Genomic DNA, 18642 nt, shown 5'->3' with positions numbered 1-18642 from the left:
CTCTCTCTCTCTGTGTGTGTGTGTGACTATCATAAATAAAAAGAAAAAGAAAAAGAAAGTCCAGAAAAAAAAAAAAAAAAAGTCAGTCCAGGAATACAGGTATCACCGCCAAGTAGAAGAACCAAACCCAGGGATTTTCAGCACAGGTGCTTGAGTTCAAGGCAAAGTGCTTTGTGCTCAGAGGGCAGCTCCGGCTCCATCCACCTGTGCATGTTCTGTTGTTGTCTCACACAGCCCAGCCTCGGTGTGCTCCAAACACTGCCTCTTTCTCCTGTACTTCTCCTAGTGTTGTTCTCTCTGCCTACAATCTCTCCCTGCCGCCCACTTGTGGCAAAATTCTATCTGTCCTTGAAGAGACCCAACTCAGACACCATTCCTCTACAGTCTTCTTTGATTTCACCAATCAACAACCCTCACCACTGTGCCAGCCACAGATGATCCTCCTCGACTCTGAATTTCCAAGACACTTTATCTGGATATTTCTTATGACAACACTTTCTACTTTGTGTTGCAGCTATACTTTATCCCTTATATTGGAATATAAGCTCCCAGGGTGGCCTGGCTGGCTCAGTCAGTAGAGCATGGGACTCTTGATCTCGTGAGTTCGAGCCCCACACTGGGTGTAGAGATTACTTAAAAATAAAATCTTAAAAAAAAAAAAAAAACTCCTTCAAAAAATAATAAAAACAAAATATGAGTTTCTTACGGGCAGGGACTATGGTCAGCTTTTTTTTTTGTCTGTTTCTAGTTTATTTTTTTAGTGAAATATAATTAACATACAATGGTATCATATTTGTTTCAGCTGTACAATATAACGATTCAAAAATTCTGTACATTTCTCAGTGCTCAAGATAAATGCACTTTTTAAAAATATCTTATTTATTTATGACAGATACAGAGAGAGAGAGGCAGAGACACAGGCAGAGGGAGAAGTAGGCTCCATGCACCGGGAGCCTGATGTGGGATTTGATCTCGGGTCTCCAGGATCACACCCTGGGCCAAAGGCAGGCGCCAAACCGCTACGCCACCCAGGGATCCTGCTAAGTGCACTCTTAATTCCCTTTATGTCCTTCCCCCACCACCTCACCTTTAGTAACGACCAGTTTGTTCCTTGTATTTAAGAGTCTAGGGATTTTTGTTTGTTTGCTTGTCTTTTTTTGTTTATTCATTTGTCCTGTTTCTTAAATTCTACATATGAGTGAAATCAAATGGTATTTGTCTTTCTCTGACTTATGCCACTTAGCATAATACCCTCTAAGTCCATCCATGTTGTTACAAGTGGCAAGATTTCATTCTTTTTTATGGCTGAGTAGTATTTCATTGTGTATATATACCACATCTATTCATCTATCGATAGACACTTGGGTTGCTTCCCTATCCTGGCTATTGTTAATAATGCTGCAAAAACATAGGGGTGCATACATCTTTTCAAATTAGTGAAAGTGAAAAGCTTTTGCACAGTAAGGGAAACCATCAACAGAACAAAAAGGCAACCTACTGAATGGGAGAGGATATTTGCAAACGATATATCCAGTAAGACGTTAATATACAAAATACATAAAGCCTGGGTGGCTCAGCGGTTTAGAGCCTGCCTTTGACCCAGGGCGTGATCCTGAAGTCCTGGGATCGAGGCCCACGTCGGGCTCCCTGCATGGAGCCTGCTTCTCCCTCCTCCTGTATCTCTGCCTCTCTCTCTCTCTATGTCTATCATAAATAAGTAAATAATTTTTTAAAAATACATAAAGAACTTACACAACTCAACACCAAAAAATCCAATTTAAAAATGAACAGACCTGAATAGACATTTTTTCAAAGAAGACATACAGATAGAAAACAGACACATGAAAAGATGTTCAGCATGATTCATCATCAGGAAAATACAATTTAAAACTACAATAAGTTATGGCTTTATACATGTCAGTATAGCTAAAATCAAAAAGACAAAAATAACAAGTATTGGTGAGGATGTGGAGGAAAAGGAACCATCATGCAATGTTGGTGGCTGTTGGTACAGTCACTATGAAGCCAGTACGGAGGTTCCTCAAAAAATTAAACATAGAATTACCATATGATCCAGTAATTCCACCACAAGCTATTTACCCAAAGGAAATGAAAACACTTTTTCTGGTTTCTTTTAATAACAATTTTTTAAATTCAGCAAGTAGACACAAGTGAAAAGTAGACAAGTTAAATTAGAAAAAAAAAAAAAAAAGAGGGATCCCTGGGTGGCGCAGCGGTTTGGCGCCTGCCTTTGGCCCAGGGCGTGATCCTGGAGACCCGGGATCGAATCCCACATCAGGCTCCCCGTGCATGGAGCCTGCTTCTCCCTCTGCCTGTGTCTCTGCCTCTCTCTCTCTCTGTGACTATCATAAATAAATAAAAATTAAAAAAAAAAAAAAAGAAAAAGATGAGAAAGAGCAAAGACACATCCTTCACTCCACAATAAACACAGAGCTCTATTAGTGTTTCCCCCCAACATGCCACGGGAGGGCTGGCTTTCTGTGTGCTCCAGAGTACTCTCCGTTATAGGGCAGGGAGACCAGACAGCATTCAGGTGTGAAGATGTCAAATCGAATATGTACTGGCGCTGCTGAGTTCAAGGTCCTCAGTTTGGGGCCTGACTAGAGTGGGTTTAATCCTCAACGCATGCTGGATCCCATAGCCAAAGTAGATAGCAAACCCAATCAGCATCCAGACACCAAATCGGGCCCAGGTGCCAGCGGCCATCTGCATCATAAGGTAAACATTCATAAAGATGCTCATCAGTGGGAGGAGAGGCAGAGCAGGTACCCTAAAGTAAAGGGGGGTGGAGCTTTGTGGCTGTCTCCAGATGACCCCAGTGATCCCGGTAATGAGCACCAGGAGCAGCACAACCGCTGTGATCCACCCTGGGTCTCCAGAAAGCAGTAGAATTGGCCACTGAGCCAGCACCAGGCCAAGAAGAGTCAGCAGCAGAGCAAGCAGCGACGAGCAGACATAGACAACCAGGCCGGAGAGCGCAGTGGGCGTGGGGCTGCCTGGACAAAAGAGTCCCCGCAGGGTCAGCTTCTCTGCTGCGGGTACGTCCTCCTGCTGCGCCCCTGCTTCATCATCTTCATCCTTCATTTCGGGCTGATACCTGGCGATGAGAACACAGAGAGCCACCAGGGAGTAAGTAAGCAGGGTCCCAATGGACATGAGGTCCACAAGGTCAGTGAGTCCGAAGAGGAGTGTCACGAAAGCTGTGATAATGCCCAAGGCCACCGTGGCCACGACAGGGATGCCCGTCCTGGCGTACAACCTGGCAAGGACACGGAACAGGAGGCCATCGTTGGCCATCACGTAGAGCATCCAGCGACTGAGGAACATAGAGTCCAAGATGCCAGTAGAAAGGGCACAGAGGGCTCCACTGGCCACCACGTAGCGCGCAGAGGCCCAGCCAATGTGCAGAAACGCCTCGGGCAAGGGGCTCCCGGGTTGAAGCTGATAGTAGGGCACCAGGAGTGTAAGTGCCGAAGAGACACCAAAGTACACCAGAAAGCAGATGAACACGGAGATCACGATGCCCACGGGGGCAGAACGCTGGGGGTCCTGGGCTTCTTCGGCGGCAGCAAGAATGCTGTCAAAGCCTGCGAATGCGTACAGGCAGGAGGCTGTTCCGCGGAGAACCCCCTCGAAGCCGAAAGGCACAAACCCTCCAGAGCCCAGAGGCCCCAGGCCAGAGGTGTCATTGAGTCTAGACACGGTCAACGTGTAGTCCTCCTCGGTGAGCTTCCAGTTGTGCAGGTCCCCCTTAATGAAGCCAGAGATGATGACAAAACTGAGAACCAAGACGTTCACCACTGTGAACGCCGAAGTGGCCAGGACGAACTCACTAGCCCTCAGAGCCAGCAGCGCGGTGAGCAGCAGCACGAGGCCCGCAGCGAAGAAGTCGGGGTGTCCTGCTAGGACGTGGGGAGCAGACAGGGACACGTGCTCACGCAAGGCCCCGGAGAGCCGGTTGCCCATCAGGTTGTCGAAAGCTGAGCTCCAGGCCCGGGCCATGCTGGCCGCCCCGGTGACTCCGGAGAGGATGAGGCTCCAGCCGGTGAGGAAAGCCCCGAGCTCGCCCCCGGTCACGTAGTTGTGCAGATACGCAGAGGCCGACCGGGGAGCCCGGGCGCCCAGCTCCGCGTGGCACACGGCGGCCACCACAGAGGGCAGGGCGGCCGCCAGAAAGCAGATCGCAACGGCCGGGCCTGCCCTGTCGCTGGTCACCTCGCCCGCCAGGACATACACGCCGGCCCCCACCGTGTTGCCCACGCCCAGGGCCACTATGTCCACGGTGCGCAGGCTGCCGGCAGCGGAAATCTTAGCCACGTATTGCTCCAGTGTGTGCTTACGTACCAGCTTTTCACCAAATCTGCAAAGTGCCTGGCACAGCATTCTGGCCCGAGTAGAAGACGGTTCTAAGACCAGAGCACCGCAGCCAGCCCAGGAGCGCCGAGTCGCGTGGGGTTCGCTGAGGCTGAGCTAAGCCCCGCGGGGTCGGGCCGCGGGGTCGGGTGCCCGGGCTTCAGAGCTGCTGCTTCGTATTTCACCTTATGTGAGTTAGGCCTCCGTGACGCCTAAGACACAGCAAACAGTAAATATTCACTGAACCCATAGTCAACCAACCAGCCAACGCTCAGAAGTCTTATGTCACCTGTTGCAGCCCAAATATCACAGAAACGGACACCGAAGGACATGGCAGAAAAATCAGCTCTGCTCTCCCCCCGGAAAAAGTGCCAGATACCTCCCAACATTTTGCTTTTTTACGCACCACATGACATAATCCCATTTGGGTTCGTCTAACTCATGTAGCTTCATGTACTAATTAAGCTGTAAGACACAACAGGGCATGAATTTATTGTGCAATAATTCACACGCGGGATGTTTGCGCAGTGCTTGGGCGTGAGTTATGACACATTAATTCACGGCCTAGAGGGCCTCGTTGCAATTACAGACCCATTTTTTAAATATCATCTGAGTTTAAAATACAAATATTGGTCGCCCCCCCCCTGCCCCGTCTTAAAACCCTTAGCCCCCACACTAGCTAGCCAAGGTCAGATGGCACTCTGGCCTCCTTTCTCCTCGTTCTGTATCAGCCATTCAGGTGTGCTGATGGCAAAGGAAGTACAGTCCAACCCTTGGCTGTACCCACCGAGGCCCATAGGGGCGCTGTGAGAAGAGAGGAAGGGGGAGAAAGGGACAGGGCCTTCGTAGCCACCTGCAAGAATTAGAGGAGGAGGCTGTAAGGTCAGGAAGCACAGGAGAAATGGGGGCGGCAGCCAACCCAGGGTTCATCACCAAGAAGAGAGAAGAGCCAGAAAGGCCATTTTATGAATTCTGACATTCAATCAACTTCACCCAAAGCAACCAGGCAAAGTTCACTACAATTTTTACGTCCACAGTTAGGAGAGTGTGATGGACAGGGAGAAAAGAAATAAGTCACCTAGCTCAGGAACTGGCAACCACAACAATTCCTTCCGTCTCCTCCCTCTCTGGGTTCTGGGAGAAAAGGTGAGCTCACTTGTACAGACGACTCTCCTCTCTGGCCACACCATGCTCTATAAACACCCTGCACCATCTGTGATGTCAGCCGCCAGCCACCTGGAGAATCTGCCCTGCTCTGTGAGCTTGTATTAAAACACTCACTTATAACTCCCTATTAATTTTTCACGAGGAGTTATTTTTAACTCGCTCAAACCATTGTCTGAATATGCCAAATATATTTTCTTAATGAACGAACCCTGCGTGTGGTTCCTCCTTCCCCTACTCCCCTGCTGCTATTCAAATGGTCCCCTCCTCATGGGGAGCAAGGCTTTGGATGAGCAATTCACAGCAATGCCCCGGAAACGAGCAGCGGAGAACAGAGAGAACAAAGTCATGCAGCCCCCACCCTCCTCCCTACTCAGGCTTTGGTTTTGAGAGAATTATAGGGAATGTTGTCAGGGATTTTTAAAGACAGAAAGATCAAGTCAAAATTGAAAAGTCTCCTCTGCATATTATCAAAAGGAACCCTTGGGTTATTGCTTCAGACCTTCCGTCTACAAATCCATCAAGACTCCTTATTTGCCACCCACCAGTCCAGGGTTCTGATTTATTAACAAGCACATGGGATAGATAAGGAGAGTCGATTCTTAGCTCATGGAACCTTTCTACATTATAAATGTGATTGAGGTGTGTCCCCCCTCCCCGCCAGCCCCCAGGTTTCAAACCCTTCCGTGGTTCCCCACTGCCCTTCTTTATAATCCCTCCTTCCTTCATAACCTACCCAGTTTCTGCTCCAGCTACAAAATTCAACACTCTCTCTGTTCCCTTGCCTCTCACGCCCTCTCAGCCCCTTCTCTTGGCTAAGCCCTCCTTAACTTTTAATTCCCAGCTCAGAAGTTGCTTGCGCAGGAAGCCTCCCCTGATCCTTACGCTCCCCTTTCTGTGTGCTCTCATAGCACCCGGGCTTCCCCCGGTTGTCATTTATCTTATTGTATCAAAATTCCAGGGGCGCCTGGGGCGGGGGGGGGGGGGGGGGGGGTGGGGGGGGCTCAGTTGGTTAAGTGTCCGACTCTTGATTTTGGATTTTGGCTCAGGTCATGGTCTGAGTGGGGAATCTGCCTGAGATTCTCTCCTTCTCCTTCTCCCTCTCTCCTTCCCCCCACTTGCTCACACTCACGCTCTCTCTCTCTCTCTCTCTCTCTCTAATAAATAAATAAAGCCTGAAAAATTCCAATTCAGCTGCCTGCCTCCTCCTCTTGTGAGGTGCTCAATAAATATTTGTTGAACAAATGTACAAGCGGGAAGAGAAACCTGAAAGAGCACATAACCCAGAATTCCTATCTACTTGACTTTGAGATACATACCTTGTAACCAAGCAACCTTTATAAACCTGACTCAGGTAAATATATAAATGGTATTACCTTCCTTATAGAAGGCAATCAAAATGAAAAGTGTGAAGGAAAAACCAACTGTGATAAAACCTTGACCGCAGATCATTCATGGCAGGTGTAAGCCGCACATACATGATAAAGAATTGTTTGCCTTTGAGGACACTTGTTTTAAAAAATATCAGCCTGCCTTGGGTTACAGGCAACCCACCACCCACCCAGTTAGAGAATCCATACTTTTTTGAAGGCACCATGTCCAGAACCTATAATCTAGGAAGGATGTCCTAAGGCAGAGGTGCTCACGTCAGGGAACAGAGGGAGGCCTAATGGAAGACCTGTGGGGAGCACTTTCAAACTCCAGGTCCTCTCCCTCCAGAGATTCTTATCCACCTAGGCCTCACCTCCCATGACTGCTCTAAACCACCCCAACTGACAAGAAATAGTTCTAAATTTCAAAAGTAAGAGGTTCTAAAAGCTTCCTTCACATGAAGGCAGCCCAGCTTAGTAGTGGGGAGTAAAGGCACTGCAGGTAGAGTGTTCAGGTTCAAATCACAACCCATAGGATTGTCGTCAGGAGTAAGTGAAATGATGCTTGGAAAGTACTTAGCTCAGTGCCTAGCAAACCATAGCTAAGTAATATAATCTACCTAATATTTAATATTAAAATCTAATCCAAAGTCCCCAAGCTTTGAAAATCAGTTAATCTTTATAAATGTCCAGCCTCAAAACCATGCACTAAAATTCAAGCTTGTTAGCTAAGCCCTCATGAGAAAATGAAAATTGTTTTATTCCATATAATTTGCCTTGAAATCCTAATGACTCTAATTAGACATCCTCATACATGCTGGTGCTAAACACTTTGGAGTCCTAGGCTGACTGAGTTAGACCAGGCATGGAAAAATGCAAGGCTTGGGGCACCTGGCTTGTTCGGTGGGTAGAGCATCTGACTCTGGATCTGGGGTTGTGAGTTCAAGCCCCACTTTGGGAAGGGAGCCTACAGAAAATTAAAAGAAAAGAAAACAAAACAGAGATCAAAAAACAAAAGAAAAATGCAAGGCTCAAGTACAATAATATCTTTCTCTACAGATACTCCATCTTATTTCTAGAAGAGGTAGCGGTGGGTGGGTTACCCAACTGGTAAGAGCAAAGAACATTATGTCAAAATTCGTGGATTTGAGTCGTGGCTCTTCCACTTGACTATATAAACTCGAGTAAATTGCTTCATCTCGCTAAACCTCAGTTTCCTTGTCCTTAAGGAACCTCACTTTATCCAGCTCCCTCACTGGATCAGTATGAGAATTCGGTGAGCAGATACAAACCGCCACACCTGCTGGTGGGAGCGTCACTGATGCCACCATCCCAAAGCACAGTCTTAGCAAAACCCAGTACGCTCCTGTCCTCCAGCCCCACCATCCCTCTCCTAGGTACATACACCGAAGAAATCCTCTCCTGGGCCCGTAAGGGGACCCACCGGAGCACGTCCGTCACCACACTGCTAGTGGTCGCGGGAGGCTGGAAGCTCGGCCAGCATCTGTTACTAGAGGAATTTATAAGTAAAATGTGCTGTATGTGCACAATGGAGTAACTCACAGCAGTCGGAAATAATAAAGTAGATTTACAGATAGCAACACGGGTAGATCTCAGAAACAAGGTTCCGTAGGAAAAGCAAAAGCAGAGTGAGGTGCATGGCACGATGCCATGTATGCGCATTTTTGAAAACAGCCCCCAAGTGCTGTTTGCTTGTCAAGGATACACATTTATCTGCTAAAAATCTCACGTCATTCCTCTGCCTAAAGCCTTCCACTGGTGTCACTTTTTATTCAGAGTAGAAGCCAAAGTCTGCCTTTATGATGCCCTACAACGTCCTACAATATTTGCACTGACCACGCTGCCTCTCAGCCTCCTGTTTCTCTCTCTTCCCATTCATTGTTCTCTAGCCACCGGCCTTCTAACCACGCCGGCCTCCTAACATACCCAGCAAGACCCCACCTGAGGGCCTTTGCACTTGCCATCCCCTATATACAGAGCGCTCCCGCCTCAGACATCCCCGGGTTGCTCCCTTCGCTGCATTTGGTGAAATAGCACCTTTGTAGCAGACCTGTTTTAATCACCCCATATGCAATCTGCCCCTGACCTCCCACAACAGACCTTAACTCCCTGCCCTGCTCTTTTTTATCCACAGCAGTTATCACTATTTAAGGTACTGTATGTGTTATTTATTCATCTGCTCATGATTTGTCTCCCTCCAAAAAAACGTAAGCACCATGAAAACAGGACTTTTCCATTATTTTGCCCCTGGCTCTATTCCCCGCACCCACGACTGTGCCTGACACAGTGGGCACCATATACTTGTCAAATGGATGAGTGCGTCTAAATACACAGAGAGGGGCGCCTGGGTGGCACAATGAAGCGTCCAACTCTTGGTTTTGGCTCAGGTCATGATCTCAGGGTCCTGGGATCGAGCCCTGTATTGGGCTCCGCACCCAGCACAGCATCTACTTGAGATTCGCTCTCTCCTTCTCCCTCTTCCTCCCTAACCCCACTCTCTTTCTTGCTCTAAAATAAGTAAATAGCTGGGTAGCTCAGCGGTTGAGTGTCTGCCTTCGGCTCAGGGCGTGATCCCGGGATCCGGGATCAGGTCCCACATCAAGCTCCTTGCGTGGAGCCTGCTTCTCCCTCTGCCTGTGTCTCTGTCTCTCTCTCATTGTCTCTCATGAATAAATAAAATCTTTTTTAAAAAATAATAAAATAAGTAAATAAAACCCTTTTAAAAATATAAATACATACATACATACATACATACATACACACACTTAGAAAACATGGATTGGAGGAGACATTGATAAATACACTAAGCCTCCAGTGAGGAGGGGAAATCAGAATAGAGATAAGGGTGAAAGAAAGAAAGAAAATGCATTGGAAAGGGACCCGACAGGCAGTGATGGTGTCAATGGGCCATGACTGAGGGAGGGGACCGACCCCGCTCTGTGCACTGTAGGTTCAACAAAGGAATTGCAAGAGATGATGCTGTGAGAGTAGCTGGTACCGAGCCTGATCAATGGCAGACACTCAGTAGATTTAAACTGCAAGGGGACCCGGAATCCTGTAGTCATCAGGACGCAGGGTATGCAAAGAAAGAGGGTGAGAACAGGGAAGATAGGGCACCCCTCCTTCTAGTTCCCTCTGAACCCATGTCTTTTTCTCAATTCTTCTTTCTCCTTCAGCTCCTTCAACTGTCTTTGGAGGCCCCTGTAGTTCACAGTAAGGATGCTCGTGCCACTTTCCTCTCTCTGCGGAACCATCTTCAGCCACCTAAGTCCCAACAAAGAGTACAACAGTGGTTCTTCACCTTTGCTGAATCAAAGACCCCTCTGAGGTTGCTCACCTCAAAAAAAAAAATGTTATACACTCTTCTGAGCAAGAATCTCAGGGGAGGGCCAACTGAATGGCAGGGCAGGAGATGCTTTGAATGACTTCTGTTTCCCTCAACTCTCTTACACAGGGTGGTCCTTGGGCTCTTCCCACTTTTACTGAAGATGACCGAAGATGGGTCTACGGACAAAGTGGGAGGATACCAGGGAAGCAACCCAAAACACATGGGAATTAAACAACCATATTTTATGACTCCAACAGAAGCAAGCAGAACAAACAAGTGAAGAACCACACTTCTAGAGGAAAAAGCAAACCCATGATTGGAAATCCTGAGAACGTCTACCTGCAATCCAGATTTTAACAATACGGAGAAACATCACCCCCAATGCCATGTTCAGAAATGCCCTTTCTCCGTGCAACAATCTGCGATTATTCCAATGGTTTCTATTCAGTCCAGACTCTCTGACCCAGCTGTCAGAGCCCTAGCCCAATTCTTCCCCTTCCCTTGGGTCCATCACCTCCTTGCTAACTCAGCTCCTCACATCCTGACTTACCCTTCCTGAGAGAATCCTTTGGCCTGGGTAAGTTACCCGCCCTGCCAGGGACACCCTTCTCACTGCTTTCAGTCCAGTCTTGACCCTCTAGCTCTTCTCAACCCTATTCTACAATCTTCCCCCCAAAGTCTAGGAAGCCTTTCCTAAGCCACCGTGACTGATGCCCCATCTCCAGCCTTCCTCCCATTCCCACCAGCACTTACAGCCCATCTTGATGCTCAGCTGAAACTCATTCCCCCTTTCTGTCTGGTGGTGTCCTGGGTGTGTCACTTAAATTCCTTTACAATCTAAAAGCTTCCAGAGGGCAGTGCCAGGATCCATACACCTCCCCCTTCTGAATCCCACACTCCCATCCCCAACCCTCACTACCCAGGACAAGGATCTGCTCAATTATACCAAGCAACCAAAAGAGGCATTTAGGACAGAGGATATGAATATACAGACGTATTGATTGATTCCTATATCTTGAGATCCCTAGAAATAGGATTTTTTTTATTTTTTCATTTTTTTGGAAAGAGAGAAATGGCCAAAGAGAGGTGGAAACAGGAGACTAGAACATGCACAATCATCTATTTCAAGAGCATTTCCTGAGGACATTTCCTAATGAGGGCCCTCGGTCTGTGAATCTCAGTTTAATTAGGAAACAGTCTCTCCCAAAGGAGGTGCTTGGCACAGGGGAGGTACTTAAAGAAATGCAGAGAGAGGCCAGGGAATATGAAGCCAGCTTGTATGAATTCCATAATGCCCCCGGCTCCCCCCTCCCCTCCCTCCTCCTCCCTGTGTTTCTCTCAGTCTCTGAGCTCATTCCAAAATCCAAAACAAAAGTTCCATCCCAAGTCGCCAAGAACTCCTGTCAAATCCAACAATCCACCCACTAAATTGCAGGCTGTCTTGCTTTCCCAGCCAGCCCCACCCACTCTCCTCCATCCTGGAGGTCACTGTGTTCACTCCTCCGTCTCTAAGAAGGGTCCTGCGCTCACTCTGGACCTTTCCTTCTCAAAACATTTTTCCAAGGAAGTAAGTTCCACTGGTTCCCGTGACTGGGTGTTAACACTCCTGCCAGTCAGGAAGCTGGCCTTGTGGCTCCTCCTAAATAGCTTCAAATATAGTTTGGATACAAGTTGCTTTGCTAGAAGATTCATAAAGACTTGAGAAGAAGGCTAATGAGGCTGTTAAATAATTATTTTCAGGTTCTCAAGGTTTCAGAGAAGTGGACTCTAAACGCAACATCTCCAGAGATTATATCAATCTCTTTCTATCCAAGCACTGCTCCTTCCTTCCCTGATCCCAAATTATACAAATTATCTCATCCACCTTGAAATTTCCAAAGAGTGAAAACTCCAGAGCCAATCAAACCAGTGGCTCACGAACAAACAAATATAAAGTTTTCTGGATGGCTGAGCTTTCCAAGAGTTCCAAAGCCCTAATTCGAGCAATCCTGCAAATCTGGAAGGGAGCAGTCAGGAATATAGGAGTAGAGGCTTTGAGTTCAGGCCAGGAGCTTGAAATAATAGCAAGTGCAGCGTATGCAGTACCCCAACACTTCCAAAGTGGAAACAGTTCAGAATATACACAAAAAAGTAAACAGAGCAAAGCCACCATGAACACTGGGGCAGAGTCTCGTATCCAAGGGTAGAAGGAATTAGTTAACAAAAACAAATGAAAAATGGAAACTTCCCATTTTCTCCGTCTGTTTATGCCTTATCTAGAGGGGTGTGTGCATCTCATCATGGTCATTCATTTATTCTTTCAGCAAATATACTGGTCCCCAATTATTCAGCACTGCTATACAGCAAAGAAAAACACAAAAATCCCTCCGCTCGAGTTGCTTACATTCCTGCAGGAGGAATGCAAACGTGTAATGAGAAGACAGATTGTGTCAGATTTGGGATCAGTGCTGCAGAGAGAAGTAAAGCAAGAGAAGGTTAGGATGTGCTCGAGGCGGGTGTTGTGATTTTAAAATAGGTGGGCCCAGACAGCCTCACATTCACACTGTTGTGCAACCATCACCACCACCCAGCCCTGGAACTCGTTCATCTTCCTCAGCTGCAACTCTGTACCCATTAAACATAACTCCCCATTCTTCCCTCTTCACAGGCCCTGGCAACCACCATTCGACTTCCTGTCTCTATGAATTTAACAACTCTAGGTACCAGGTGTAAGTGGAATCATACAGTATTTCGCTTTTGTACTCGACTTCTTTCACTTAGCGTGATGTCTTCAAGGTTCATCCATGTTGTAGCATGTATAGGAATATCTTCCTTTTTAAGGCTGAATAATATTCCATTGTATTACGTACGACATCTTGTTTATCCGTTCATCCAATGATGGGCACGTGGGTTGTTTCACCTTTTGGCTGTTGTGAAGAGAGCTTTTATAAATATGGGCCTAAAGATATCTTTTTGAGTCCCTGCTTTCAACTCTGGGGGATATATATCCAGAAGGAGGATTGCTGGATCATACGATAATCGTATATGTAATTTTGTGAGAAATCACCATGCTGTTTCCCACGGCAGCTGCACCATTTTACATTCCCACCAACAAAGCACAAGTGTCCCAATTTCTCCACATCCTTGCCAACACTCGTTATCTTCTGTTTCTTTAATAACAGCCATCCTAATGGGTGTGAAGTGGTACTTGGCTATTTTCGAGGCTTAAGAAGGAGGCCTGTAGGGCCAGGACAGAGTGAGTGAGCAGGAAGCCGTAGGGAATGAGGTCAGAGAGAAAGGAAGAAGCCAGATCCTTCACAGTAGGGCCTGGGAATCACTATGAGGACTTCAGCTTTTACTCTGGGTGTGATGGAAACCCTAGAAAAAAGTAAAGTTGCATGTGTTGGCTACTGATTTTCATGTTTTTTGGCCTACGTATTGGGTTCTCAAACTAAGGAAAGGCCTCTTCCAGAGTTTGAAAACAAGGCATGGAGACAAGTTTTGCAGAGCCCTCAAAAGATATCCGGTGCTTCTGACAACATGGTGAGGGCTGAACAAGCTATGCTCTTGCATCTGCCTCTCTCTCTAGAGGCCAAAGACAAGATGCCAGACAGCCTCCCATGGGGGAGTAACATGATGGATTGCTTTCATTGAGGCTGTTCATGTTATGGATGATCTCTAGACAGGACTCGATCACTTAAAAATCAAACAAAAGTCATTTTTGTATCATTCACTATTTTAGGTTATTCCCACCATTACCCTGGATAATCAAGAGCTGACATGGAGATAAAGGGTATTTTTTTTCTGGAACCTGGTGAAATACAGAACTGCAAAGACAGGGGTAGGTAGACTCTCAGGAAGGGGGCAGGAACCATGTGAATCTGGCACTTGCAATCCTTGCAGATTAAATAGATGAATCCAGTCCCCAGCCCCAGATGCCTCAGGAAGGACTGTCAGAAATGTCTGAGATGATCAGAGCTGGAGAGAGAAAGGGCCCCAAAGGGAAGCCTGAAAACACATTTCTGAGAGGCAAAGAGTACCTCTCATAACCTCACTTCCCCCGGGCGACAGGGATGAAAGCTTCTACATCAAAATGAGAAGTCCAAGGAGTTATAGATTTTCTCAACAATAAATAATCTGGAGAGAATGGCCGCCCAACCACCGTTTATAAATGTTAGAAAATACACACTTGTGTGTGTGGATTGGGGAGGGAGATAGAGGGTAGAGAAGGAGAGAATTATGGGGTTGTCCCCGCTGGGAAAGGAGGAGGGACAGAAATCTATTTTCACCATGGCATTCTTAGGATTCAAATGGGGGTTAAGGAAGGGAAGTATAGTAAAATCTAGAAACCGAAATAACTAATTTCTCTCAGCAGGGAAACAGGCCGTGTACTCCTAGGTTCTGTGTGCTGTTCTTTCCATCTAAGGACCACCTTATTCATCCTCCAGTCTCAACATCGTATGATCACCACCCATCCCCCAGGGTAAGAGACCCCACAGCTAGCCTCACATCATAGTCCCCATATCATTTCCCTTCTCTGTGGCTTCATTACAGAGGTCTTAGGTACCTCTAAGCCTTCAAACACATATAATAAAAATGGGACAAGGATATAGGAGAAGGCTGCTTTTCCTCCTCTCCTCAAGTAGAAAAATAATAGATCTAGGTAGCGGTGAAAAGTTTTAGGTCATTCATTTGGTTGTTCATTTAATAAATATTAAGCACCTTTTAAATGCCAGTCTGTGTGCTTGATGTTACAAACACAACGAGGAGGAAGAAGATGTGTTCCCTGCCTACACGGCACTCACTGGGTGGCTCAGCTGGTTAAACATCTGCCTTCGCCTCAGGTCATGATCTCAGGGTCCTGGGAACGAGTTCCACATTGAGCTGCTTCTCCCTCTCCCTCTGTGCATACACTTCTCTCTCTTTCTGTATCTCTATATCTCTCTGTCTCTCTCTGCCTCTCTCTCCCTCTCTTAAGTAAATAAATAAAATCTTTTTAAAAACTGTGTGTAACCTGAATCTAATGATAAAAATGATCAGTCTACAAAACAGCTTTCTTTTTTTTTAATATTTTTTTTAATTTTTATTTATTTATGATAGTCACAGAGAGAGAAAGAGAGGCAGAGACACAGGCAGAGAGAAGCAGGCTCCATGCACCGGGAGCCCGACGTGGGATTCGATCCCGGGTCTCCAGGATCGCGCCCTAGGCCAAAGGCAGGCGCCAAACCGCTGCGCCACCCAGGGATCCCACAAAACAGCTTTCTATAGAAAGCTGACTTTCTGTAAAACTGACCTATGCCCATTCAAAACTCTCAATGTCAGGAATGATGGGCTGAAGAACTATTGCAGATTAAAGGAGAATCAAGAGACACAACAATGAGATGTAATATTTCATACACACACAAACACACACAACACACTGGAGAGAGCATGCAAATGTGGCAAAATACTACAGTCAATCTCAGTGAAAGATAAATGGCTGTAAATTATGTTATTCTTGCAACTTTCCGTAGGTTTGATATTTTTCAAATGAGAAAGTTAAGGGGGAAACAAGAATGTCCCAGCAGTAAAGGTTATGGATTCTCATTCCCTGAATGACCTTTATAAACAAGCTTGCCATTGCTTTTGGTTGGAACAAAATCCAACCCAGAATGACCTAGCCCCAGATCAGTCCCTTTAGATCAGAGGAGTGGGTGGGAAGATAGAACTCCTTTGTCTTTGATTTACAACCAAAATTGTCAGCAAGCAAAAATGCCTGGAAAGAAACCACAACCTTGGCTCCTGTTAGTACAGTTATAAAAACTACATACTGTTATTGTCATTTTGTGGGGCTAAAACAAATTAATAAATCAGGGCCCTAGGCTTGAACTCTAAGAGGCATTGGGGAACATGTGCAGAGGCTGGAGGCAGAGAAAAATGGTATCTGGCAAATAAGGGGGCCAGGTATATGGTGCAAGAGCTAGGGATACATGGAGAGAGGGGTGAAAGAGAACCAGAATTTGTTGAGCTATAAGTAATGCACATGTGTTATTTCATTTAACAACCCAATGAAAGAAGTATTATTATTCCACTTACAGACTGAGAAGTAAGACAACTGTCCTAAGCTCATGCAGCCAGTAAAAAGATGAGCTGGAACTTGAACTTGGTTCTTTATTACTTCAAAGACCATGTTTTTTTCTACTGTTGCACTTTTCTTTCCCAAAGAGTCAAGACTCTAGAGCATGGCTATTTAAGGAGAATTTGAGCCAGTTTGTATCTTTGAGCCCAGGTCACCCTCTGCCTATGTCTTCCCTTTCATCCCAAATAGATATTGATGGACCAGAGCTAGAAGCAGAGGGATCGTTAAATCTGAAAGCTCCATCTAACCATGTCCTGCTAAAATCCTAACCCAATCTAGGGGGGCGGGGTATGGATGGTTCCTTCAGTAGAGCATCTGACTTGATCTCAAGGTCTTAAGTTCAGGCCCCATATTGGATGTAGAGATTACAAAAAAAAAAAAAAAAAAAAGAAAGAAAAAAAAAAGAAAAAGAAAAATCCTAACCCAATCTAGGGCCAAAATGTCTCCAGACTACATTTTTAGATGCCAAGGAAGATTCCAAAGCATCCTCACATCTATTCCAATATTTCCCAGATATGATTTTACAGCTAATTGTAATTCCTACCCAAACTTTAACCCATCTCCTTTTGCTTGGCTTTTATATGTTTTAAAGATTTTATTTATTCAAGAGAGACACAGAGAGAGAGGCTGAGACACAGGCAGAGGGAGAAGCAGGCTCCCCGTGGGAAGCTGGATGCAGGACTGAATCCCAGGACCCCAGGATCAGTATCTGAGCTGAAGGCAGACACCCAACCACTGAACCACCCAGGCGTCCCTTGCTTGGCATTTAGTGGTAATATAATAGATCCCTAGATGCCAAATATGTCACCCGCCTGGGACTTCTTTCATCATCCTATTCTTTCATCATTCTATTCCAAACCTTTTCTAGTGACTACCTCACCCTTGAGAAGGGGGGAAACAAAACATCCCCAGTAAGGTCAGGAAGAGCTAGAGAAGGAAATGAAGGCTTCATTCCCATTGCATAAAAGAGGATGGGGATGAGGAGCAGGTATTTCTAAAAATGGGAGCGCAATAGCAGGAAAATGGTTGCAATTTCCCTGAAAACCTAAAAACCTCCAGGTTTGGCCTTCCCAAACCTCAGCCGTCACCCAAGGCTTCCAGATGTTGCCGGCACACACCATTAGGAAACATCTGTCACAACGGACTGCCCCAACTGGGACAAAGGAGAGTAGGAAGGCAGACGGTGCCAATTTAATGAGGATGGTTTAACAAAACATCTTTTTAAGCTTCCTAATTCACTTGGCCATTTGCTCCCCAGACTTGGCTGCCAATCAAGAGCAGACTGGGAATGTTTGCCAGAGAATGGCAATCTCCTCTTTACCCTTAACCCAGAAGAACCCAGGACCAGAAAAATGTCAGCTTACCAGTCACTCCAAAATATGATTACCCCATTCCAGAGCTAAAACTTTATGAAGATGCTGGGGACAAGGACTTGAGCTCTGTCAGATTGATCATTCTGGTGTGACAACCAGAGACCTGACCCAGTAGAATATAAAAAATGAGCATTAGCATTCCCCGTTGTGACCCATATCTCTGACCAGCTCTGAACTCACAGCATCTAGAGCATTACTAGCATTTATTAATCATCCATAGAAATAAATAAACACAGAGACCAATGGACATGAGGCATCAATTCAGACCCCTTTGTCTATTTTTTGGATCTCTTCGTTATTTTTTAAGGTTATTAAGAAATATGTATGGACTTGAGATAAGAAATAATGGGTATTCTGAACATGCCATTAGTATAGGAAGATCAAAAGACAAAGTAAAGGATTGCCTTTCTATTTTAATTTCAAAAGGAAGGAAATCCCAAATCTATCCAAGAACAAGAGCATTGACAAAGCAGCCTCCAGGATCCTGATTTTATTCAGGGAAATTGCATAAAAATTTGGATTAAATCTATAGGATTCCAACTGAATCATTGGTTTCAGATATTTGGGGATCACCAACGTAGCCCTCAATTCAATTCAACTGACATGAAGTTAGACACTCAGCACCTTGTCCACGCTAGGCCTCCATCTAGTAGGTTCTTAGAGTTGGCAAATACTGCGTATCAAGGGCCAGCCTCCTGCCATACTTCCTGGTCCACCCTCCTGATCCATAAAACTGGTAACTCTAAACAATGAGATCCTCTCAGCTTTCACTCAGATTCACCCAGCAGCCATCAGACAGTGCTGCCCTTCCTTGAAGCAGGATGAAGCCCTAAATCACATTCTCCCTGACGACTGCATTGCAGCAGATAACTGAAGTGTGAGTGCCCTCTACCCTCCTTCTGGAAAATGACACTT

The 18642-nt window shown here is 46.0% G+C and overlaps 1 protein-coding gene across 1 annotated transcript; it reads right to left on the bottom strand.

Annotated features, from left to right (window-relative positions):
* Positions 1 to 2357: 2357 nt before the first annotated feature.
* On the bottom strand, positions 2358 to 5795 carry LOC119866298 (cationic amino acid transporter 3-like). Its single transcript, XM_038576188.1, has one exon. It carries the CDS (start codon positions 4402 to 4404, stop codon positions 2566 to 2568), a length of 1839 nt encoding a protein of 612 aa, XP_038432116.1. The 5' UTR covers positions 4405 to 5795; the 3' UTR covers positions 2358 to 2565.
* Between the last annotated feature and the right edge of the window lie 12847 nt (positions 5796 to 18642).

The sequence above is a fragment of the Canis lupus genome, chromosome 27, assembly GCF_011100685.1.
Source record: "Canis lupus familiaris isolate Mischka breed German Shepherd chromosome 27, alternate assembly UU_Cfam_GSD_1.0, whole genome shotgun sequence".
In the NCBI taxonomy this organism is placed as follows: domain Eukaryota; kingdom Metazoa; phylum Chordata; class Mammalia; order Carnivora; family Canidae; genus Canis; species Canis lupus.
This window is presented reverse-complemented; position numbering and strand designations above follow the sequence as displayed.

Bases quoted from the DNA above. Each gene is read 5' to 3' on its own strand.
- LOC119866298 (XM_038576188.1), bottom strand. From the start codon at position 4,404: ATGCTGTGCCAGGCACTTTGCAGATTTGGTGAAAAGCTGGTACGTAAG.